At 49.9% G+C, this 25,516-nt stretch overlaps 2 protein-coding genes across 11 annotated transcripts in view; one reads left to right on the forward strand and one right to left on the reverse strand.

Moving 5' to 3' along the window:
* LOC100122454 overlaps positions 1–25,516 on the reverse strand; it is a 206,622-nt gene that overhangs the window by 109,808 nt on the left and 71,298 nt on the right. For all 10 annotated transcript variants that reach the window (XM_031923872.2, XM_031923867.1, XM_031923866.1 and 7 more), the window contains one exon: positions 10,599–10,692. In XM_031923872.2, coding sequence (XP_031779732.1) covers positions 10,599–10,692 — 94 coding nt within the window. The remainder of the gene's footprint in view (positions 1–10,598; positions 10,693–25,516) is intronic.
* On the forward strand, positions 13,096–15,251 carry LOC100122467 (sialin-like). Its single transcript, XM_016981627.3, has 3 exons — positions 13,096–13,248; positions 13,325–13,554; positions 13,625–15,251. Exons 1-3 carry the CDS (start codon positions 13,224–13,226, stop codon positions 14,849–14,851), a joined length of 1,482 nt encoding a protein of 493 aa, XP_016837116.1. The 5' UTR covers positions 13,096–13,223; the 3' UTR covers positions 14,852–15,251.

Genomic DNA, 25,516 nt, shown 5'->3' on the forward strand with positions numbered 1-25,516 from the left:
GCTGTGGCCGACTCGCGCCATAGAATTTGTGAGCTATTCGTGGACCGCTGGCCGCATCGTCGCGCTCGCTCGGCCGGTACATCCGGACCGAAGCCAAGGATGCGATAACTGCGGCTGCTATAGCTTCCACGGAACGGGATGAATAATGAAGTGAGTCTTGCGCGCGCGAGCGAGCGGCGGAAGCCCCAAACTCGCTTTTCTAGCTCTACTAGTCTCCTCGGCGGCCTATACCGCTTTCTCCGTCTCTCTCTCTCTCTCTCTCTCTCTCTCTCTCTCTCTCTCTCTCTCTCTCTCTCTCTCACCCCTTTTATTCCAGATTAGGCCTGAGTTATGGCGTTAAGATCGCATCTAATTGTATCAGTGTTGCTCCCGGCTAACCCCCCCGCGCGCGCGGAGCTTTCTATCTCTATCTGTCCATCTGCGAGTGGTCTCTCCTTTGCTCCGTTGAACTTACCTAGTTTGCCGCGAGTTCACCCCTTTTCCGAGCGATTGAATTGCGACTCCGCGGGATTAGGAGACGATGGACTTGCCTTATACTGTACATGCAGCTTTCTTAAATTTTCCGTCAGGCTGCGGACGCTTCTCGTGTATATACTTGGCAAATGTTTGCGCAGTTATCCGAAATCTGATTAGAAGTTCCGCGCAAAACTGATACACCGGGCGATTCAATTAATCCGCGCGACTTTGTATCGTCGATGCTCGTACACACCCCCTAGAAAGCGTCGGCTTTAAATACCTCTCGGTTTTTCCACACCGGAGCATCAGTCGCGCGGCTTAAGCATCCGCGTATAAAAATGCTCTTTTCCTCTTCGGCGAAGGAGCGGGCGTTTGAGAGATTCTTCCGGGATCGCGCTCGGCTGTATACAGCAAAGAGAGAGAGAGAGAGAGAGAGAGAGAAAAGAATCCTTGACACAAAGAAGAATTCTTAACTGCTAAGAAAATTGGATTAAAATATGGAGAAATCCAAGCGTCCTAACAGTTAGGTTTTCAGATTTTTGAATTTTCGTAACTTTCTTTCCATCGACGTAAAATCACTAGCACTTTATAATTACTTGTTTTCACTTCTTATTATCATTTAGTATCGCTCTGAGACTATTCGATGTTAAAAGATTCTTTGTTTTTGCAAAATATATTCGAATGATAGCACGTTAGGTATCATACGAATATAACCTTACACATAACCCCGCCTTTCTCTGTGCATGAAACTATCACAAAAGTATTTATGCATACAGAATCTTCGACTTCATCGAACAAGCCCTACGATATTTTAAATGTTGTGCATCAATATGCTTTCTTCCAGGTACGTAAAAAAGCATATCACGCGTGAAATAGTATAAACACAGGTACGGGTCTCCGATGAAGAAATTTTCGTTTGCAACAAATACATGAAAAATAAGCTGTGGTTAAATCGCGAATCCTTTGCGACAAGGATTCTTTTCTCTCAGTGTACGGAAGAGCAGCAGCAGCAGCCCTCTTGCGTCAAGTGGAACGGAGCACGGTAAATGGGATGACAGGTAAGTAGGTAGATTCAGCGGGCCCGTAATGGCGTATTTACCGAGATAAACGAGAGCGAGCGAGCGAGCGGGCGCTATCTCTAGGCTTACTTTTAATTCCATTAAAAGGCAGCCTCCGGCTTCTTCTTCTTCTGCTGCTCTCCGGTCCTTCGCTTCTTGAGTTAACTTAACTCTTGGCTTCGCAGCCGCGGGAAACGCGCGCACGGCCCAATGACTAACCCTTTGAGGACGACGCGCGGTTATCCAGCTCTTGGATCTCTCCTTCCCTTTTATCCTTTAGCTTAGTCGAGCTCCTCTCTCTCGCTCTCTATCTGGCAGTCAACCAAAAAGCAGTAATTGCCCAAGAGAAGAAGCGAAAGAGATGCGGCTGCCTCCTTGCGGTGGGCCAACTTTTCCTCGTAACCAAAGTGCCTAATAACCAGCACACACGCGACGTTACTCCAAACACACGCTGATTACCAGACGTGTCGCTCCGCGAATCCCGCGTAGAGACAAAAGCCCGAGTCAGCGTAATAATACGCGCGCGGCAAGAAAGCTCACCGCAGCGGGTACAGAGTAGCTCCTCAAAAGGCGCTATTATGATACGCGCGCGCGTAATCAAGCCTGATGGAGCAAAGCAAGGCGGCTGCGTTTTGCTGCCAGCTCTCTCCGCGCTTCTCAAAAGCCGATGACACAGACGCGATACGACGTATATATGCGTTATGTACGACGTGCGTGACGCTAATTCAGCCCATTGTCGCATTAGGCGCGACGCCGCGAGCTCCACAGGTAGCCACGGAGTAGCAGGCGTCTGTTTGATTTCCTGCCGAGAGTATAGTTCCCTATACCGCGATACATCTATATACAGCTACTTCGGATACAATCTCGCTATCGGGAAAATGAAAATCCGAAGAAGGGACCGGCGGCGGTTCCCTGCAAATTGCGGGGCTGCGACGATTCCTCCGCTAGCGGAGAAAAGGGCGGCAAAAATTAAGCGCGCGCAAGTAGACGCCGGAGGAAAGTTCCTAGCGCACGCTGCAGTATTTTTACGATATTATTTATGATATTAATTTCGCCGGGGCGACCCGCCGGGAGTTGTAAAGCGCTCCGTACTTTGCTCTCTCTCTCTCTCTCTCTCTCTCTCTCTCTCTCTCTCTCTCTCTCTCTCTCTCTCTTTCTCTCTTCCTCCGCGATATCATTGTCTCGGCGTTTTCAGCAGCGGCAGCAGTAGCGCCTTAAGAAAAGGGGTCTTTTTCCAAGGAGGTGAATAGTGGCGCGCGCGCGGCCGTCTCCGTTTCTTGGCGAGGGAGCGACATCGCGACACCGACAGGAAGAAGAGAGAGAGAGAGAGAGAGAGAGAGAGAGAGAGAGAGAGAGAGAGAGAGAGATGCTTTTTTGGCTTTAAAGGAGGAAGTCCTTCTTTTATTTAGCTTTTCCTGCGAGCTTATTCTTTTCCTCGCGCACTTTTCCACTTCCGCGGCTGGATTGCATCGTCGTCGATTAATACAGTGCGTACGCGTTAAAAAGCTTATTTTCCCAGATTTGTACACGACCGCGTCTTCGAAAGAAGAAAGAGCTCGGAAGCTACTGCAGGTTTCAGCCGGCTCTCGCCCTTCTTCCTTTATCCCCGGCGCGGAAAGCCGGGGGAAATTCCCGAACGAAAGAAGCTGTCGTCTCTCTCGATTCGCCTCTGCGGCCGAACTTGTAATTGAGTTTCATCAATACAAAACCTCGCGGGCTCATTAACGCTGATTGTCTCTCGCTGCTCCGTCCTTCAGTCAAAATAGTCAGCGGCTAATCCACTTACGCGTTCCCGATTTTTTTTTCTCTTCCCTGAATAAGCGACGTGCAATCTAAAAACTAATAAGGAGAGCAAGAGGAATCTAAAAAAAAAGAAGAGAAGAAGCTAGGGACGCGCCCTTAATAACTCGACTCGTTCGCCACGGCGACGTATGTCAAAGGCAGCACCTGAGCAGCGCAGCCGCGGGGGATAAGTAATATTTAAAACCGCGGCCCTCCTGCGCCGAAGCTCTCTCAAATTACTTTCCGGCCTCGCTGCGGGAGCGAGCCTGTGTACAGCGAAGAAGAAGCGGCAGCTAGAAGAGGCGATGGTTCGTGAGATAAAAGGCTTCTCGCGGCGCATTAATCTCGGTAATTACGTCACCTCTATTTACGCCGAGGCTCGCGGGCCTTCCTTTTTTTCACGCGCGGTCGAGCTGATTTTAACGAGCGCGTCGCTGCGATTTCGAAATTAAAACACGCACGGCGGAGATGAATTCTATGTATAGAGGGCGGGAGTAATACAGAGAGAGAGAGAGAGAGAGAGAGAGAGAGAGAGAGCGACGAAAGTTTCGAGCCGTGAGAAGCAGCCGCGACTGGGCAGCGCATCCATTGAGAGGGCGCCGAGCTGGCATTGTGATGTCCACACACGCGATACGATACGTCAGACCTACGTCTCTCGCACTGCAGAGTCGCTCAGTGGTGCCGCTGCGCATATCGTTTCCGTCGGTTTTGCGGCCTACCGTAACGCTCTTCCTCCCTCTAACCTCCTTCCATTCTCTTCTCTGCTCTGCTCTCGGCCGCAACGCGCCACTCGACTGGGCTCTTCAATGCGCGCACAGTCAAGGGTAGCTCTCTCTCTCCTCGCTCTGTTTTTCCCGGCGTGTCTGCCTCGAAATCGAATCCCTGTCCCCGCGAGTTGATACAAATATTTTCGACTAAAGCGCCGGGCGTATAAATCTCCGGCTAAAGGCATATATAGAGGATGCAGCCGAACCTCCTTCGGTCCTAAGACGCAGTCGATTTGTTTTCGGAGGAGAGGCTCCTTTAACGGTCATACGAACGCCCCGAAGATATCGGGTCGGGATTATCCTCTCTCTCTTGCGCTCGCGCGAGCAGTAGCATAGTTTACCTGCCAAGTCAGTTAATCCCGCGATTAAACCCCGAGAGCGCGCGCGTGTGTGTATAGCGCATGCCGCGTGAAATCGATGTGTGTGTGTGCGTAGCCCTCCGCAGCGGTAGCTTCGTCAATTTGATTTCGCCCCTGCTGGCTTCGTTTGGTTTCCAGTTATGCCGGCTGTGTGCGTCTGTGTGTATCGACGCGGGCAGCTTATCCTCTAGGATTAGGCTCCGCGCGAGCGACACTTATCTCCCGCTTTGATGCACGCGCGCAGATTTTTCGTTCCCAGTAGAAAGGGTTGATGTGCGGTCAGACGCGCGCGGCGAGGGAAAAGACGCTGCTCCGCACAAAGCTCCTGGCAAGCCTATATAATACAGGAGGACACAGGGTTGGACGGTCGGAGTGCTGGGGAGGAATAGGAGAGACAAAGTTTGTTCGGCAAGCTAACGAGCTGGCCGTGCTCTCGCGCAAGCGCGCTCGATTTGAATTGAATCTGCGGTTCATCTTTGCTCCCCTTCTCACCGCTCCAGCTATGTGTATATATATTACACAGTCGGCAAAGGTGTTCCCGCGTGCAAGAGGCGCCGGGCAAACGCGCGCGCTGCGGTCAACTACACAGCTTGTCCCTCTCTCGTCGTCAAGGCCGGCGACTACGGCGACAACGACGACGTCGACCCTTGCGCGAGCGCTGTCTTTGGTGATTAACGGGGAGCGAGAGAGGGAGAGGTCAAGCCAAAGAGAGACCTGTCTCCTCTCCGTCTTTCTCTCCCGCAGCAAATAGTCAGTCCAGGGTGAAATTGAGCTCCGGCGCCGGACTCGATTGAGAGAGAAAGCGACTACTCGTTAAAGACCAAGCGTCACCCGGGCGACGACGAGCGTTTGAAGTAATCGACAGAGAGCCAACTGCCTCGAATCAAGCTCGCGAATCTCTCTCTCTCTCTCTGTATATTTAGCTTCGGTCAAAGCCGGCCTCTCGAGACTACGCTCTTAGTGCTAATACACATTTCGCCGATAATGCCTTAAAATACAATCCCCGTCGATTGCCGGCTTATACTATTTGCAGACAGCGTGTTTGCCCACGAGTTCACTGCACTGCACTAGTGTGCGCAACGCGACGAATGGCCGGTCATATTTTAGACGCTCTATTTTTGTTGTCCCTCGTGTGCCCGCGAGCAGCGAGGCAATTAATGCCAGCGTCAATCAGTGTCTTATGCGGGCTACCGAGCGGCGCCGGAGGAAGAAAAATTAGCGCTAATACCGAAAGAAAGAGAGAGAGAGAGAGAGAGAGAGAGAAAGGGAGAGAAAGCACGAAATACGTCATAATGAGACTTTATTAGACAGTACAGAACACTCCGAGATGGGAGTCATATTCCAGCTTCCAGGGACTGACAGTGTGCTCGGCACTTTATCGGATTAGTCGACGCCGGCAGCCAGTAAAATCGCGCGAGTCCACTCGACCCTCCCCTCCCGCCCCCTCGCCGCATTTCGTTAATTCGCCCCGACGGCGATCTCTCGGCCTCAGCCCGACGATGATGATATTAATCGCGGCTCATGCCTTCGGGAAAATCAATACCGCCTATGAACTGCTGATTGATAAGTACACGCAGGAACGAACGTTGCCGCTAAGAGAATTGATTCTCGGACGCTGACGTAACCGGCGCTCGCGTTTCGAAAAATTCGACTCGATCCTCGAAAGGACTTCCTGTCCGGGTGCGTCAAGAAAGAAAAGCATCACGCACGCGTTCGGCAAAAAAAAAGAGTGAAAAGAGCTGCGAGGGAAACTGCCACGACGGCGGCGACGACGACGAGTCGTGAAACGAATTTCCGGCCGAAAGTCGACGGAATTCAATGTAAGCAAACTCGTCCGTCGAATTTTTTTGCACCGCTCTCTCCCCGGTCAGGGCGGACTTTTTTCGGTACTGCTGCTAGGCATTGTTTATTCAGCGGTGCGGCGTATCAGGACCGGAGAGCGTGAATGGCGCTTCCGGTGCCGCTGCGTTTCCGGTCCGGTCGCCTCCGGATCTCCCGCTCTCCCCCTGTATATATACACTTGGACGCGATCGGAAAGGGGAACCGCTGCCGCCTCTGCTGCTGCTATCCCGACTAATTAAGATATCGATTCTTATTGTGCGGAGCCGCCGCCGCCGCCGGACGACTAAGTCTGTGGCAACCATACACACCGAGGGAGATTTAGCTCGAGGCCGTTTTGTGAAATACGATTCGAAAACGCAAAAAGACGCTCCGTTCTTCTACGCTCTCACTCTCTGTCTGCAAGAGGTGCCGAAAATCACCGCGTCCGGCACACCTCCCATAAATTTGGCGAAAAACCAGGGGCGGCAAAAAATCACTCGACTCTAACGGGCGCGTTAATCGCGTTAAACCAGGGTAAGAGCAGCACTACTCGCATAAAACACAATCAGGAGTAATTGATTTTTCGTTCGGACCCTCGACGCGGTAGTAAAGGATGACCGTCAGGGGCGCGCGCGCGCGCTCAAGCTCTGACCGATAAATATCTTTATGGTCGAGCGAATCGAGCGAGCGAGAGAGAGAGAGAGAGAGAGAGAGAGAGAGAGAGAGAGAGAGAAAGGTGAAAAGATCTCTCACGGGCTAGTCGGCTATCCAGCGCCTGGCAAAAAGCGAAACCGGAGAAGGAAAGCGAGCCAGAGCCACCGCGCGTTGCTATACCAGCAGGGTAATTATGAGGATTAATCTTAAGTCCCGTAAAGTCCACCACTTGTGGAGCCTCGGCCGCGTTACTTTCACGCTGTGTACTGCGATGAGAAAGTCCGATGCTGATGCTGGGATCGGACGATACTGACTTGTTTCAACTGCTCCTTCTACTCTCTATCTCTTTCTCTTTGAGGGCTTTGCTTTCCTGTGAATCTAGAACAACTTGGAGTTGTGTTGCATCAATTTAAGCTCGAACTTTGGCAGTTATAACGTGAGCGGCCGAAGTAGCAGGCCCAACAAAAGGCTGTTTTGGCATAGGTGACCGCACCGCTAGATATTATGCACTACACTCGCAAATACCGTTTAGGGGAATAGGAAAGCGTTCGTGCGCCACCTATGTTTGCTAGTTGGAAACTAAGAGGGTTTATGTGGTGGGGAATGGGCCAGTTCAGAACTGCTTCATTGTGACACAGCGCGGAAATAAAATTAAACTTAGACTTACAAAATTATTATTCTAACGAGTTCCGCAATGTCACGGGATACTCTCAAATTAATAACGGTAATACACGCGCAGTAACGCTGTTTTTAAGAGCTACATTATTTCTGGTCGTATTGGCTTTATGAAATAAGCGCGAGATTCTTTGTCGTCTGTTGTTTTTTTTTATCGTGCGATGGTCCCCTTTCCGAAGGGGAAAATTTGTAGAGAAATCAAGGTCCGGAATAGTCAACCCAGGCTTTACGATCGTGCATTCTTTTTTATTGGGTGGAATTTATTTCACAATACCGCGAGTTCTACAAGAGACGGATAAAGCAGTAGATCATCGCGCGAATCAATTATTCTTTCGTGCTCACACATCCATCAATATTCCGCATTTCGAAATCCAATGAAACTCACCGCATTCAAACGCGAAATAAAATCAAATCAGCTCGCTCGAATATATCTCGACACATGGCGCGGGGCGTGATAAATTGCCCGAATAAATTTGCCTCGCGCCGGGCTCGATGACGGCTCGAAATAATCTGCCTCCGCGTACGCATACTGTCATCGACACGCGCGCTGGCGCCATTCAATAATAAAGCCGATTTTTCTCGTCCACTCTCTCACGCTTTCGCCATTGATATTTATCGACGATAAAGCGGCTCCCCGCATTCCGCATTTTTTTCGCTTACCGCGAGAGAGAGAGAGAGAGAGAGAGAGAGAGAGACAGCTCTCGTGCGTACGTATGTAGAATCGAGAGGGGGCCGAAGCTACAGGTGTCAGCGGTAGCGAGAGGAGTATTTTTCAACGGCGGCCCCTGCAGTATAACCTCAGGCAGGAAGAGAGAGAGAAAGAGAGAAAGTGCCACGGCACGCACGTTGAATTTGCTAAACGTTCGCGCTCGTGCGTGAAATGCCTCGATATCACTGTTTTATTTCGGCTCGTTCTCGCCCAAGCTACTGTACACCACCCTACGCTCGCGAAATTTTATCTCACTTCCAGCTCTCGATCGGCCGAGCTCTCGCTTTCTCTGCGCAGCGAGAGTACAAGGGAGTCGCGTGCGCGGCGCTTATGATAATTAAGGGGGCGAAAAGCGTGTGTGGAAGCTGCTGCTGCTGCTGCTGCTCGGTTTAACGGCTCTATTATCCGTATGTGTGCTTTTTTAAGCGCTTCCTCGCTCTCGCTAGGCACACGGGACGTTCGATTAACTCGGAGATTATTCATTATCGAGATTCCGTTTCTCCGCCTTCTTTTCAATAATCGGCACACACACGCGAGCGCGCGCTGTACACCGCGGCGAATTTAATTAATAACCAACGCACGCGCGCGCGATACTTCCTCCCGTATTAATCCCTCGAAGATTAACGAGCCTCTCCCAAGAAGCAGATGCAGCAGCGAGGAAGGATAAGGTCTCCTCCTTTCTCTCCTCCGGCGGCGCCGCCGCAACGCTGCGGTGCGTATGCCTCCTCTACCCGCATTAACGCAATTATGAATTTGTCGCGCTGCTGCTGGTATCTGACAATACAAGATGTCGCCGGCGCCCGCTGCTCGCTTTTGCGGCCCGCGAAATTCGCCTAGACGTGTACCCGTGCTACGTGTATATATATATATCTGTATATAGCGCGTGGCTGAGGGAGAATGAAAAGCCGGCGCTAAAGAGCCCTTTGTCGTATTGTGTATACCCACCGCGAGTGTGATAAGAGCTTGCGCCGCGGTCGGCTCTGCAACACATCTTTTGTTCGACGTGCGGTAGGAGAGCTTGCGTTTTTCGATACGCGACTTAATAAAGCTGCGCCGCGCGGACCTATAAAAACTCGTGTCGCGCTGCGCGGGTGTATAAAGTTTAATTGCACTCGGCATCGCTGAATTAACGCGCTCCGCTGGCTCCCCTCACGCGTACAAGTATACGAAAAAAGGAAGCAGCAGCTTTTACAGTCTAGAGCGAGCTTGCGCGTAATAAGCTAAGTTGGGAAAAGTACGGCGGCGGCGGTATCACGATAATGCCGCTCGTAAAACGGCTTCTTAGCTGTAACGCCGTAAGCACATCTCCTCTTGCTCTCTCTGTGTATATATAGCAGTAGCGCCTAGTACCGTGCGCATTTACAGCCGGTGCTGGATGCGGTCGCTCCGGAGAAAATCAATCGACCTAACGACCGACAGGTCAGGTCCCCCGCCCGTAGAGAGAGAGAGAGAGAGAGAGAGAGAGAGAGTACTGTGCTCTCTATGCGGGGGTCAGGAGAGAAAGAGGGCAAGTGTACTGTGTGTTTGGGAAGGAGTTAGAGTAGAGCCTGCCTAGTCAGCCCTTAATATCGTAAGAGCCACGCGGACCAGCAACGCAAACACAAGCGCGGACCTTGCGCGTATGCGCTAAGCACTGGAAAGCGGACGACGCTCTCTCTCTCTCTCTTCCTCTAATGGGAACTGGAGGCCAGAGAAAGGGCTAGATAGGCTTTCTCTCGACTATTATTGCTAACTAATAAGGGCCCTAATTGAAACGTTGTCCTTTGTTCTCTCGGAATGTATTCTAGTATATGGCTCGCTTGATTTCGTTAAAAATTGCGCGCACTTCTCTTTCATTTCTCTATATACAACATACTGCGGAATATAAAGTTGGAAGAAAAAGCGCCGGCTAAACAATGTCGGAGCAATTTCGGGCATTATGTATTCCGTATAAACAAGCCGGCCGTTGCGCGCAGTCTCACCGCGAAACGCGATATTATTCCCGCTGAATGCAATCATATTAGTTTCCAAAGTTGTTAGAATATTTATGCGAGTTCGGCATGGGGTTACGCATGATATCGCTCTCACCGGCTTCTCTGCTCTCTCTCTCTCTCTCTCTCTCTCTCTCTCTCTCTCTCTCTCTCTCTCTCTCTCTCACCGTCAGCCTCGCCGCGGGACATGAATGTGTATATACTGTACGCGATAATCGATAAAGAAGTACATACATAAAAACAACTGACGTCAGCCAATACTCGAGCTTTATACTTTGTAGAGATAAACGCTCGAGCGACGTCATTCATTATATCACTGCGATTCATTACAAACAACTGTGTCTTACCTTGCTCACGTAGATGGAACGGGACGACGTGTTTCGAAATCGACGTCGAGTAATCAGGCGGCTCGCAGCCCTGATCCGTGTCCCTCGACGCGGGCTGCAAAGAAAAAGGCATGCTTTTTATTTTAATAAAATTATAAACCATCCACTTATACGAATAACGTATATTATATGGGAAGAAAATCGCGCAGCTTTAAAAATCCCGCACACGCCTGGCTTGACACGCGCTGCAGCTCGCGGCATCTCCGGCGCGCGACGGCAGAGTGGATAACGGGCCGAGCGATTTATTCTAAACCTTTATCCGGGCGCCCCTCTCGAAATTTATGAAAGAAGACGTCGCGCGCCCGCGTTTAACCGACTCGCTCAGTCATCCCTCATGCCGGCGCGACGCCGCCGCCGCCCTTTCTTTCCAAGACGCGTTCACATGTCGGCCGCCCTTTATTCTCCCCAAGAAAAGCTCTACTCGTCCGAGTTCGTTTGAAGGTATTAAAGGGGAAGGAAGCCGCGCAACGGCGCGCCCTTAACGCGTGATCGGGGTACGGAAAGCCCGAAGCTCGAGCTTATCTCTCTCTCTCGCTCTCTTCTCGACGCGGTGACCGGAATAGAAATCAAAAGGGTTATATCGGGGGAGCTTTCGCGATCGCCTCGAGATTGAAGGAAATGAAAATAGATGCGGATATACGGGAGCTACAGCTGACTCGTATCGCGTGTGTACTGCCCTATCGGAAGTTTTCTTATTCCGAGACACTGCTCCGAATTAAAATCATCGATCATCGCGCGAGGAAGGCACTTTGGTTGATAAGCGCGGACGGAGAAATAAACTGTAAAGAGGAACGGCTGCACGGGACAGCAGCGGCAGTCGAGGGTATGAAAAAAGGCCTCGAGTGTGAAATGCGTGCTAACGGAAGTTATAAATACGTCTCGGCTGGTTCCACTGGTGCAAATCGTTCGATGTCGAGCCAATCCCCCATGCGATATCCGAAAAGGAGCTCGCGACGCCGGGAGAGAGAGAAAAAACGCCGCCGAGACGCTCTCCCTTCTGACCTCATACTGACATATTATACGCATATACGTATGAATATATATGCGCACGGACATCCAGCGAGACGGGCGAGTTTGCTCTTTCGGGAGCGAGAGAAGCTAAAAGCACACACAGCGCGACAAAGGCCGAGAGCAAAAGAGAGACCGAGAGAGAGACGCTCGAGGGCAAGCCTGAGAGCCAGTTCAATTTCTCAAACCTGTCCAATCCGTGTCGTATGCAAAATCAATCACGCAGCTCCCTCCCTCCCTTTCCCTCCCTGGACCCTGGCACCGCTGCCGCCTTTGCTCTCCGACGGCGCGCGAATCTCGAGAGCCTCGTTCTCGGCCCTTCGATTTTCAAATCCGATCGAAGCCACCGCCACAGCAGCAGCGGCGCAATAATTCAGCCCCCGACGTATGAAATTCCGCCGCCGCCGCGAGCCTTTTGCCTCTAAAATACTTCCGACGCTCGCGAGCAATTCCATTACCGCTGCCGTTCCGGCTCGCTCGCCATATTTTTACGTTCACGCGCCACACATAGAATAACTTGTTTTTCGCGATTGGCATTTTATTGGACCAGATTCTATTTTGCACAATTCTGCCGCAATCTCTGTTCGTTTAGACACGTTTAAACGCCGCGCCACAAAGGCGATCTCGTAGTTTTCCTCCTCCGCTATCAACGACGACAGCGACGGGGGCGGCACTTTACATAAGCCGTCCGGCTCAAAAGAGTAATTACAATTTTATCAGTTGCCGCGAGCTTCAAAGTGTTTGAGGACATTTGTCCTGCCAAAAGAGCGAGAGAGAGGGTATACCTGACGCCTAACCGATCCGGGCTCTATCTACTTTACCGCCGCCTACTCCAAAGGGGGAACCCATAGCACCGGCAGCCCCTACTTGAGTTCATCAGACTTGCTGATTTTTCGTCGTCAGTCGCCGACTGTTATGCGAAGGTTGTGTCCGGCGATTCGCGGATCGTATCACCCTCCATGTCTCTTGCCTTATAGCCTGTGGGGAGAGCTTGGTGAAAGAGCGGTTGCCGATGCCGCTGCGCCACGTTGCTGCTGTTGCGAGATGAGAAAGCGAAAGGCGGCGAGAGGTGTGCGTCGGATGCCGATTTAGCATACGTGTTTTTCTACATTCAAATGCCGACATGCGCCTTTGCCCAACTTAAATTGAAACTCAGCTCGCGCGACTGAGCTAGCCCTCATTATGCATCTATTATAATTCTTCTGAAGTGTCACTGCATTATGTTACACACGCGCGATGTTGTGAATCCGTTTGTTAGAATTCTTGGAAAACAAGAAATAAAACTATAAATAATTAATTTATTGCTTCGGCGCTTATTTTGTTTACCGGAGGCTTGAAATTTGTCTGTTCTTATCTTTATCTTGTAACGATCGTAAAGAAAGCAGACCGTAAAAATCTCGTATCACGTTTTCGTCAACTCAAGACTCTTCGAGTATAATAAAGTAAAGTCATTGTCGGTTTTAACCTCGAGAGGAGAGCACGCCGCGAAACAAGTGTTAATTTCCATTTTTTTACTCGATGTTTATCAATCTTATCTGTCAGCGTGTGCCTTCAATTAGATCATAAAATTTCCGAAAAATGCTGACTGGCGTTCAAGTGTGCTGTAAGTTATTGTGTTATAGTTCGATGTCTTTAACCTCTATTATTGGAATAACAAATTGTGTTTTTCGAATTTCAAGGTGTGAACGTTCGGCAACGATGGGTCTTCGCGGCCATGTGCTTTCTGGGCTTGTTTCACGCTTACGCCATGCGTGCATGCCTGTCCATCGTTATGACGAAAATGGTGCCGCCGATTGAATCGGATGTCACTCTCGACGACAGCTGTCCATCCACAACAGCCGAAATACATTCGTCAACAAACACAACTTTGCACTCTGAAGAGCTTTACGATTGGAGTGAGCACACTCAGGTCTGACCATTTATTCTATTGAAAATGTAAAAAATGACGATGAAGATTAAAAGATGAATTCCGAATACAGGGCCTGATCCTCTCATCCTTTTACTGGGGCTATGTAGTCACGCATCTTCCAGGAGCCACCATAGCTGAGAAGTATGGCGGTAAGCACACTTACGGCCTCGGAATATTCCTAACAGCTATCTTCACGCTGCTGACACCTCTGTCTATAACTTGGGGCAATTCCACCGGTCTTATCGTCACCCGCATATTGATGGGTCTTGGCGAAGGCGTGACGTATCCTGCTATTAACGTTCTTCTCTCCCAATGGATTCCCCCGGACGAGAAGTCGAGAATCAGCACCTTTGTTTACGCTGGCCAACTGCTGGGAACGATCTACGCGAATAGCGTATCCGGTATCATTCTTCAGCACTCCGACGACTGGTCGAGCGTCTTCTACCTCATCGGTGGTAACAGTGCGATTTGGTACATTCTATGGTTGGCGCTGTGTTACAACAATCCACGGGAGCATCCCTTCATCTCGAAATTCGAGCGTGACTACCTGAGCCAACAGTTGAGCGAACATACGCACAAGAAGCCACCGCCAACTCCGTGGAAACACGTTCTAAAGTCCAAACCTCTGTGGGCCGCTATCATAGCCATGCTCGGCTTCAACTGGTCGCTTCTGACGATTGTTACCGATCTGCCGAAGTACCTGTCCAGCGTACTGAAATTTTCCGTCGAAAACAACGGATACGTGAACTCCTTGATTTATCTGTGCATGTGGATCGGTAGCTTCATCACCTCCTGGTCAGCGGATTACGTGATCGCAATAAAGTTACTATCGACCACGTCAGTCAGGAAGATTGGATCCGTGCTGGCATTGTCCTCTTCGGCAACTTTCGTCATCGTCGCTTCTTACATTGGCTGCGATCAAGTTTTGGTGATCGTCATGTTTGCAGTTGCCATGAGTTTAATGGGAAGCTCTTATCCGAGCGTGATGGTTAACACGCTCGATCTCAGTCCCAATTATTCGGGAACAATAATGGCTCTCAGCAATGGCATATCGGCTGGCATCACTGGCATACTCTCGCCGTACATAATCGGCGTTATAACACCTAACCAAACACTGAGCGAGTGGCGGCTCGTTTTTTGGATACTGTTTACCGTTTCTGTAGCTGCTAATTTGATTTTCGTCATGTTTGGTAATGGCGAAGTCGAGTACTGGAACGAGCCCGACTTTGCGCTCAAAGATAAGAGTAAAAAAGTCAACGGATCGAGGAGCGCTAATTCAGCGGATAACACGGCGTGATAACGCTTTCGACGATGTATAAATTAAGCTTATTTATGGTGATTATAGATTCATTTTAATTTATTCGCCGTGGAAATTTACAAATGTCATTGCCGCGAATTAGCCATTTTTATCGATGTATTTATTAAGCGTAAATATTAACAAAGTTGTTACGTTTCTCAAGAATATTCTTATCTCTGTACTTCATCTGTAAATAATTTCTATGCTTATACACCGCGCTTTCTTGTTTTCGAAGGCGTATGACGCTCGCATGACTACTGTTTATTTGTTTAAAGATATTGGTTTAAAAAAAAACTTTTGAAAACACACGTGTTTTCAACAGAATTTAAATATCTTATCCTTGTGTAACATCTCCATCGGATACCCACTGGAGAGGAAGAAAATAAAGCGATTACCAGTCGATAGTTTTAATGCCTCTCTTTCTCCTCTCTCGCAACCTGGCATATTTATGTCATTTCCGATATCCCGCCTTCGAGATCACATGTCGAGCCACTTAAGATCGCATTCCGTGGGCGTAGAGAGTCTCATTCTTATCCGCGTCGGGGAATCCCCGTAAAAACAATAAAAACGCCCCGCGGAAGAATTATCCGTCGCGTAAAGTACGCACGAGCGATTCCAGTACTCTCCCCCTACTAAATCTGTCTTTCCTTTGTTCTTTCCTCTTTCCATTCCGTTCCTCTCTCGATTTTTTTTTGAAGCGTGTCCCGTTTTCCCTGTCTCTCTCTCTCTCTCTCTCTCTCTCTCTCTCTCTCTCTCTCTCTCTCTCTCTCTCCATCTCGCAGCGATTCTCCTCTGCGCGTATAACAGCAAGCGAGCGCGGTTATATGTATATGGGAACGCTTCGGAGGAGCGAACATCAGAAGCGACGTCTCCCCACGATGCGGTGTACCACACGAGAGGCAATAAAACATTTATGGCTTGTTTACACACCGGCATGGCAAGAGAGATAGAGATACCTATGGCGCTTGGCAGAAGTGGATCCCGGCGCTTGGTGGATATAATGCTCGGAAAGTCCGTGTTAAGCCGACGGATACTCAAATCATAATCTTTACGTCCTGGCCTGACATAATTTATCAAGTCGGGGGCTAATTCTCCGCTCGTTTCATACACGTATATACGCGCGAGGGCCCTGGCCTATAAAATAAAGTGAAGCGCGTTACTCCGGCAATTAGCGGATGCATTTTTTATCATTGCGCGGAGCGACTACACACGTGTGTAGGCTTTCGCGAATAATTTACTTACTACATGTACTGCGTACACGGACGCATTCGGATGCGATAATTTAAAATAATTCAACGATCCTCAAAAAAGCGGCACGACAACAAACTTTAATCCAGCTTATCAAAAAGCTGTCATGCAAATGACGGCTTATACTAAAACGTTTTATAATACTTCCAACCGCAAGAAGATAGAGATCCCTTCAACCCTTTTTCCTCGGCGGTGGCAGCAGCGGCAACGGTCATCTCGCAAGAAGACCTAATGAGCGCAAAACAGCTTACGTGGACTGAAAAACAAAAGAAAGCCGCCGGCGCAGAGTATAGCGCTCTTTAGCTCTTTTTATGGAAATTGGATCTATTAGGCGATACCGAGAGAGAGAGAGGCGAAAAAGTCGGCCCGTACGACTAATCAAGAAGGGCATTTTTAATTAAATAATACTAATCCTGAAAGGAGCCCCTGCCCCTTCCCTCGTCCGCGCACTCCAAATCCGGTCTCTGTCCCTCGCCATTCTGCATTTATACATCCTCGCTCTCTCGCTCCGGCGACGAATCGCGTCTCTCTTTTAGACTTCGAATTGTAATTAACATTTGGTTCTCCCATTAGTGTAATTAAAGTGCCATTCCATAATCTAGGAGGTGGAGAGGGCCACCTTATCTTTCAGACTTCAGCCCCCTCTAGCTTTCTCTCTCTCTCTCTCTCTCTCTCGCTCGCTCTCTCGTCTACACGGCTGCAGCGAGGGCTCGTTTTCTCTCCTCTCGCCTCGTTTCCACCCTTGCATCCCTCCGTCTCTCCCTCCTTCCTTTATTTTCCTCCATCCCTTGAACAGAGAGCGAGAGAGAGAGAGAGAGAGAGCTGCAAGCTCGGCCCGCGCTGACGCTTGCGAGACCAGCGCAGCTTCCTCCGTGACGATAACTCCGTCGTCGTTGACTCATTCCACTTCTTAGAAGCGGCTTTTTCGAGCGTCTGGCGACTGCTGGCTCTAATCGCATTCGCTGCAGCCAGACTGATCAGAGATTGCGCAAACTTTGTCAAAAAATCTTCTTTTTTTTCTTAGAAATGATTTCGTCGAAGCAAAAGCTCATGGGACAAAAAAAAAGGAAAACGGAAGTGCCACTCGCTCTCCACGCAGCCGTAAAGCCACAAATCTCTCCGAGCGCAAAAGCGTTTGAATAAGTCAATAAGCGTAGCGGTTGACGCAAGCCAGCGAAAAGAGAGCAATTGTCGAGCGAAAAAAGAAGCAGCAGCAAAAGAGAACCCCCAAACGAAGCTGCTACTGCTCGAGGGAATCCGGCACGGCGGCGGCGGTGGCTCGTGAATTTGACTGCGGCGTTAAAATAAAGAAAGAGGCGATCGCGCGCGGGAGATAAGAGAGTAACGGTGCCGTTGACATTTTCCGGTGGTTGAGTTAATAATGCGCGCGGTACACAGCGCGCCGGCTCCCTCTCTCGCTTTTTCTATCCAAAGGCACCGCGGATGTGTTTATTCGGGAATTTGCCTTTTTCTCTTTTTCCTGACGCTGCTCCACTCTGTTTCTCACCCACACCCTTATCCGCCGTGCGACTTTATCTTATTTTCGACGGCGATCCCGTGCTCTCTTTCTCTCTCTCCCCCCCCCCCCTCTCTCTCTCTCTCTCTCTCTCTGGTCAGGATTTATGCCCCTGTCGGTCGGCAAAAGGGTGGGAGAGAAAAAAGAACGCCTCGAGATAAAGGCTGGAGAGTCACTGCAAGACGGAGGAGAATCATGGAGCAATTATTTTCGTTCCAGATCGTAAGCGGCGCTCCGCCTTTTTTTACTACTCTCTCTCTCTCTCTCTCTCTCTCTCTCTCTCTCTCTCTCTCTCTCTCTCTCTCTCTCTCTCTCTACTGCTGATGGAGAGGACGAGCGAAAGCACGGGTTGTGTAGAGCCGGCCCGGATGAAGGATTAATACAAGCGATGTAGGGCTGCAACGAGGGGTGCAGGATGCAGATTTAAACGGGATGCAGCGTTGAAGCGCATCAATCTTTGGCTTTGATCGGGAAATCGCATCGCGATGTCCGAGCTTGCGGTTTGTCTAGGGTTTTTTTTCGGACACGCGGATTATCGCCCCGCTTATTATTGATTGAGAAAAAATGATTATTACGCGGCTCGAATGAATCTCAGAAACACGCGCGCTTGTACATAATTCATCTCCCGACGCGCTTACCGCTTACCGCGCGATTTAAAAGATATTATGATAATAAATGTTGAGACTGACGTTTATTAATAAATCAGTGTAGCGGCATGTGAGAATGATTAAATCCCCTAATGGTTTTTTTATTATTTGTCTTGGGGACATCCAGCCAGATAGCGAAAGAGAGAGGGCTAATGGATGCCAGCACACTTCATTGGATTCCTGACAAGGCTGACAGGGTCCTTTAGTCGGTCCACTTCTTCCTCCCTGTTTTCTTTCTCTCTCGCTCGGATCATTCGCGTCTATATCCCGAGCTTTTCTATCTTTTCCGGCGTCCCCCTCGGCATCTTGGCCGGCCCGTAGGAAAAAAATATCGAAGCGCGAGAGACACCTAGGGGTGCGAGGCGCTCGCACGTCGGCTGCGATAAACTTTAACCTCGCCACGTAGAGGCGTAAGCCCCCCTTCCTTACAACGTCATTTCCAGTGTCAATTATAGACGCGACGAACGCGCTCGGACCTTCTAATGAAATACAATTGTTTTCTCTCGCGTCGTACGATCCAAAATTTCCAAAATTTTCCTCTTTAAAGCGACTCTATACGAAGTACACGTGCTCGCCTTGGAGAAAGCCGCAGCGCGCCATTAGTCATTAGCGATTCTAAAAGCCCTAAACCCCCCACGAGGTTAGAAGTCGAGGGGGGAGTAAAAGGAGAGGGACCCGCAGGAATATTACGGCCAGCGTCGGCAGCTTTTACCATACTTCGAGCCTTATGCGAGACTCATTCATCAAAGCGGCGCTGGCGGCTCGCGCGAATCCCGGTCGCGTGGAGGCTACTTACCGCTCGCTCTCCACGGGCTTATTTCGTCGTTCATTCGCGTAATAGCCAACTTCAAATATTACTTCGACTTTCACTGCAGCAGCGGCCGGTTAATATCGCGCGCGGCTCTAAAACATATCCGAGAGGCTGCGATGATGCTCGCCTCTTGAGCAAGAAGGAACTTTGAGCTTGGATGATATTGCCGCTTTGTGATCCGCGGAAAAACTTTGAATAAACAGCTCTTTCATGCGAGAGATGAGACAAAAGCCCGAAGAATTCTCGCAACCAGTGCGCGACGCGTACGCGCGTCGCCGAGGATTAAGGTTGGCGCGCAAATTGTCCGGCGCATTGTAGCAAAAGTCGGAACGAACGAGAAAGAGCGGAGAGTCATCGCGGGGAAAGAGTAAAGCGAGAGAGAGAGAGAGAGAGAGAGAGAGAGAGAGAGAGAGAGAGAGAGAGAGAGAGAGAGAGAGAGAGCGAATAGTCGAAAAGTACTTTAATATACGGCAATCCCCTTGGTTCGGAATTCGCAAACTCGGACCGACTCGTTGCTGCTCCCTCATCCGTTCGTCCGTACGTACACGGCTTCCGATGAAATTTCGCGTCTTCCCGCGCGCGCGTGAGCCAGTAGTCCCTTTGACGTATGCTCTCTCTCAGCGGCGATTCTAATTCCGCAGCGTAAAATCGGCTTTTATCCGTCTTCTAATTCCGGCGTGTGTACGCCGGGTTTTCTCTGTACCGGCCCGTGTAAGTCTTTAAATGCTACTGCCGCTACCTCGTGTGTACCGCGATGCGTGAGCTCTATATAATGGACTTTTGAATTTGCTGATGGTTGGAGGGTCGAGCTGCTTATTATTTCGACCGTATTATACGCGGGTATAATCCTCCTGCTCGAAGAAGGACATGGTAATCATTCTATTCGTTCCCTGATTGGCTGCTCGGTTTCGCACTCAATATCTTCGAATTTATCGGTTCCTAACCTACAATAGTGAAAATTACGAAATTCTGAATGCCGCTAAGAATTTTAATAAGATTCGCGCTTATGTTATACGCTGCTAAAGCTTTTTTGGCCCTCCCTCCTTCGCATATAAACTCTTCTATAGTCTCTGACTAGCGAAGATAGATGGCGCATGGGCGCTTTCGTGTCTCCCACATTGATATCGACGAGTCCAGTGCATATAGTATTACAGTACGTTACTTATGCCAACACTGCCTTTTATTCGGTCTGCTCAGGCCACTCATGCTATAACTGCCTGAGCCTCTCGCTGTATTCATGAGTGTATAAGAGGTGTAATTCCGAAAAAATAAAGCAAGCAAGTCAAAAGGAAAAAACGAAAGCCTTGCGCTATACGTGTCGCGACTGCAGAGGTCCGCGAACTACAAAAGAAAAACCATGGCACAAAGGAATTGGCCGAACGGGCACCAGATAGAGACTCGTTAGAGAGTCTCTTAATCCTTTAGCCGCTTCTCTCTGACTGGACTCACTCTATACCGAGGGACTCAGTGTAATTGTCTGTCGCGTGATTACCCCGTGCTCACATATATGTATATATAGTCAGCTCCTACCCTCCGCTCGTCACTCTATCAACTCGACCAGCGCAATGTTTCATATTCTCTCTCTATCTCATCTGGCGTTTCTGGACCCCAATCGAATGCTTCGTCGCCGCTCGCGCGAGGAGTCAATTTACGCTATTTTCCAACAATCTTTGGATGGATAAATCATTTATAACTCTATAACCCGAGTTGATCGATGATTGAAAATTCAACATAATCAAGGCTCTGCTTCATTAGTATACACTATAGTACAGATCAGACCAGCAGATAGATAGTTTGCCGTACGTAATTACATTGCTCGCAGAGCAGAAAGCAGAGAGACAGACACTGCCGAGCAAGATTCGAGCGAATCGCGCTTGCGTTAAGGAACCTTTGAAATAGGGGGAAAACGGACTGCACCACATAAAACACGACGTTATACGGCCTCGAAAGAACGCGTAGGTATAGCGGCGGCAAATCTGTTTACCCGCGATAATAGAAGTAAATGAACGCTTCTGTAGGAAATGAAACGAGCCAATAGTTACGAACTACTGCGTCAGCCGATATGTGAGACTCTCGCCTCCCCGTATACTCGTACTTTCCTCGTTCTTTTCTCGCCTTACTCCGCGCGCGCAAAAGAGAGACTCGTGAAAGCGCGTAAAAGGATTCCCTGGGGGATTAAGAGGCGAGAGCCGAGAGTAGAATCTGGTGTGGGCTGCGGATTTTCCAATTCGAGTGCTCCTTTTGCCTCTTCTCTGTACTCCTCGTCCGTTTTTCAGTGGTTTTGAGCAACAATAAATGGTTTTTCATATTGTAGTTAAAAATAAATAATAATAAAAAAAAACAGAAAGAAGTAGGGTCTCGGAAGGCCATGGCGGACCGTGTCCCTGCGTGCGCAGGCCTCGTCGACGTGTCCCGAGCTGTGCAGCTAGAGCCAGAGCTGCAGCGAGGGCGAAACTTTCCTAACGAGGTTTACCGCTAATCACCGCCAAGAAACCATTCGCGTGTAATTTGTTTATATCCCCGGTCATGCCTGCCGTCACCGCCACCCATAACTCTCCCCCTCCCCCTGCGTATACCTATATATACACACAGCCATCCCAGGCAGCTCTCCTGCCCGGCGATTATCGCAAGTTAACTCGCGATTTCCTTCGCAGGAAATCGCATCTGTTGCCGTGTACGTGAGAGAGAGAAACGGAAGGATCGAAAAACGGATGAATTAAGTGGATGTATCGGAGCGTTTAGATTTTTGCCCGATTAAAAAGCGCGATCAGGCGAGAGTAATCGAAGCGCTTTAACGAGCAAAGTGTATAAAACTCGTTGGGCGCTTCTCTCGCTCGCTGTATGTGTGTATGTGCGTGTGTAAAAGCAGCAGGGCCGAGTGTAAAGAGCCCACGCGAGGTTTTCTCTCTGGGGCGAGAAAAGCACGGGGGCGTAAACGGCGTAAAAGCAGCAGCGACGACGCCACCCCCTTATCTACATATCAAAAAGGCAATCTGGGGAACTCGCTTATGTAAACGGCGAAGAGGTGCGAGAGAGAGAGAGAGAGAAAGCGCCAGTAGCTTGTCCCAGGCGATGAAAAGAATTTCGAAATCCAGTCGCTAATAAACCTGCTCTCTTGCGCGAACGCCGCTCTCTCTCTCTCTCTCTCTCTCTCTCTCTCTCTCTCTCTCTCTCTCTCTCTCTCTCTCTCTCTCTCTCTCTCTGACGAGCTATTCGCGCCGAGCTAAGCCCTTTAAGCCGCGGATTAAGGGTCGCGAAGCGAGAGTTTAAAGTTCAGTCCGAGAGAGAGACAGAGAGAGAGAGAGAGAGGCTGTTTTTCTTGCCTGCCAGCTTTGGGAGCCTTGGAAAAATTGGCCGCCTCTAAGCTCGCAGCGCCGATGGACTCGTTGCCGGAATCGAAGTCTGGAACGTACCGATAACCACCTGCGAGAGCAGATATAGTGCCCGGCAACTTTCCCGATGGCACTCTTTCAGCGCTCGCTGGCGGGAATAATACAAGTTTGTTTGCAGCGAAAATGTATTATTATACTCGTCGCGCTACTGAAGAACGTAAATAATAGAAGGTTGATTTTGTGGATAGTAGTTTAGCGAGCGCATCGCCGTGAATAAACAATGGACGTCAGCGGCATTATAAACTGGCGCTGGGTATAATATAATCCCGGGCGTTTGAAAAATTCAAGCTTCCAACTTTATTCCAAAGCTGCGGAATATGCACGAAGCCATTTCGACGTAAAATAAATAAATTCAGCTCCGAAGCTTCTTATTGACGTAAGCTTGGCTAATGCCTAAGTACATAGCTTTCTCTCTCTCGCGCGCGCGAAGGCATCAGTGTATACGCTATAGCGGTTATTCTCTCATTAGCATTTAATACCGCGGGCACTGGAACTTTGATTTTCTGTGTGCTCTGCCCGACGCGGCTCTCTTCAATTTCTCGATTATGATTTCCCGCGGCAACGATAATGGCGTCCGTAGCTTTCCTCTCTCTCTCTCTCTCTCTCTCTCTCTCTCTCTCTCTCTCTCTCTCTCTCTCTCTCTCTCTCTCTCTCTCTCTCTCTCTCTCTCCAGTGGCGAATAACTATTACTTCAGTCTATCTGCCGGCTGGCTGGCTGGTGCGTCCGAAAGAGCCGGATTTAACCGACGGCGCGCTCGTTATCCATTTAATTAGGACCGATGCATGCAGCCTGCCGCTGAACCCTTTCCTCTCCGCTCGCTCTCGCTCTCTCGTCCTAAATTCGGATTTTCAAATCGGCGCCGGCAGATTTTAGGAGTACTCGCGAGCAGTAGTCCCTCTATAACAAAGTTTAGAGACTCCCCCTCGCGCGCTAATACCCTGGATAAATATTTTAAAGTAAAGAGACATCAGCCTGATTCGAGCTGGCTTTCGGCTCCGTATATACCTACCCACTATGATGCACTTCGAGTAGTCGAGCGTTTGCTCTGCCCGCGCACGGCAGGGAGAGAGAGAGAGGTTTTTTGCGACGTAGTTATTTGAAGTTGCGCGATAAATTTTGGATCGGCTCGAACGGAAATAGGGAGTTTCGACGAGTTTCCAGGCGGATTACGTTTTAATGATTTCCATTCGCATGCTGCTTTGACCATGGACAGCGCGTTTGTAAACTTTGCTACGGATGGAGGATTTGAGCGGGAAAGAGAGAGGTATATTTGCAACAACGAAAAGTGCAGATATGCGATCAAAAAGACCCACTCGCGAAATCTTATCTCATCGTCAAGGATCGTTTGTCAATATTTATCTCTCCGAGTACACGCTTGATTTTCGGCTGTTCTAACTACAGCAACCGATAAGATAACGATCTTCAATCACGACTTGAATTATTCGCGCAGCGAGTCGTCTCGGCCTCGGTATACCCCACAGGCGTCATTATCCCTTAGGGCGACACACACTCGCGGATGATTTTCCTCCTCCGACCTCGAGTGGCCGTGCGGCGAAAGTCAGCTTTAACCCCGAATGGGACCTGCAGCCTCCGTGTATCTCTCTCTCTCTCTCTCTCTCTCTCTCTCTCTCTCTCTCTCTCTCTCTCTCTCTCTCTCTCGCCCAACGGCCAATGGTTCTCGCGGTTTCTCTTTCGCGGTGCCGTCCGTGCGCGCACACATGCGAAAGAGCTGGGAGTTCTTCCTCTCTCTCAGTCGGCGTGACACGCTATCCCCGCTGCAACACGGTTAATGTCTTTTCTGTGTTACTCGCAGCGCAGCATCGTCCCTCGGCAAGCGAGAGAGAGAGAGAGAGAGAGAAGGCATTATCCTATTTCGCGTTGTATGTGCCAGCAAAGACGGCCCTGTACGTTGAATTACGCGGACAACGGGATACTAGTCGCAGGGCGCCTCTCGACGTCGACCCAGACTCGCTTTGTCCCTGTCGCGTTGTACTTTCACGGCTTCACACTTTTGGCCCGCTAACTTTCGAACGCCACGGAAAAGAGGGAGTGAGGGATAGCAGTTAATCCTCTGCAAATTCCAATGTAAATCAGGACTCGAGGATGCTACTACGCCGACGTATTTCGGGCAAAAATATCGGGACAACGAGCATGGTTTAATCCAGTTCTGCGTCCGCGTAATAATAACGATAAGAAAACAGCGGGGGACACTCGGCTGCGCGCGTAATCCTCGCAATTGACTCTTCTTCGCTTATTCTTATTCGAGCGCTTACCCTCATAACGGGTGAGATTTGCCTGTATCTGCTGCCCTGTGCTGTGCTGTATCTCGCTCTGGCTCGCGGTTCAACCCTTGTAATGGGCGGCGCGCGTCTTTGCAGGATAAACTCTCGGCCGACGGTTGTAAGGTAAGAAGCGGGGCAATTTGTTGGTATCAGGTGCACGGGGTGTCTCAAGTTGTAAGCCTAGCTCTCCCTTCCTCTCTCTCTCTCTCGCTCTCTGTGCCGGCAATTAACTCCATTACCACCCTGTAATATCGCGAGTTCGCGCGACTCGCTAAACCCCTCCAAAGCCTCGGACTTTCGCCCGCGCGTCTTCTCTCTCTCTCTCTCTCTCTCTCTCTCTCTCTCTCTCTCTCTCTCTCTCTCTCTCTCTCTCTCTCAGGAGGTCCAGCTGCTCGTGTCCGGAGATCGGTTCGAAACAATGACTATACCGTATACACCCTCTTAGCCGCGGCGTAATTTATGCGCTCCCTAAGATGCAATTCTCCGCGAGCATATTTCGATAATATCGGCTCTCATCCCCAGCATACATACATCTGCGTGCGAAACTTCGCTCTGCGCGCGTGGAAGTATACCGGCTTCGATTCATATATTCATGGGTGATTCGCGGCAGCCCCGCCGCGCATACATCAAGACCGGAAGTGATGGAGCGGCCCCCAGTCTCTCTCTCTCTCTCTCTCTCTCTCTCTCTCTCTCTCTCTCTCTCACCTTGGTGGAATAAAGCGCAGGCTCTGACTGATTGCCGCAACTCCCCAAGCGCCGCGGTGCTGT

The sequence above is a fragment of the Nasonia vitripennis genome, chromosome 2 (genome assembly GCF_009193385.2).
Source record: "Nasonia vitripennis strain AsymCx chromosome 2, Nvit_psr_1.1, whole genome shotgun sequence".
NCBI classification, from domain to species: Eukaryota; Metazoa; Arthropoda; class Insecta; order Hymenoptera; family Pteromalidae; genus Nasonia; species Nasonia vitripennis.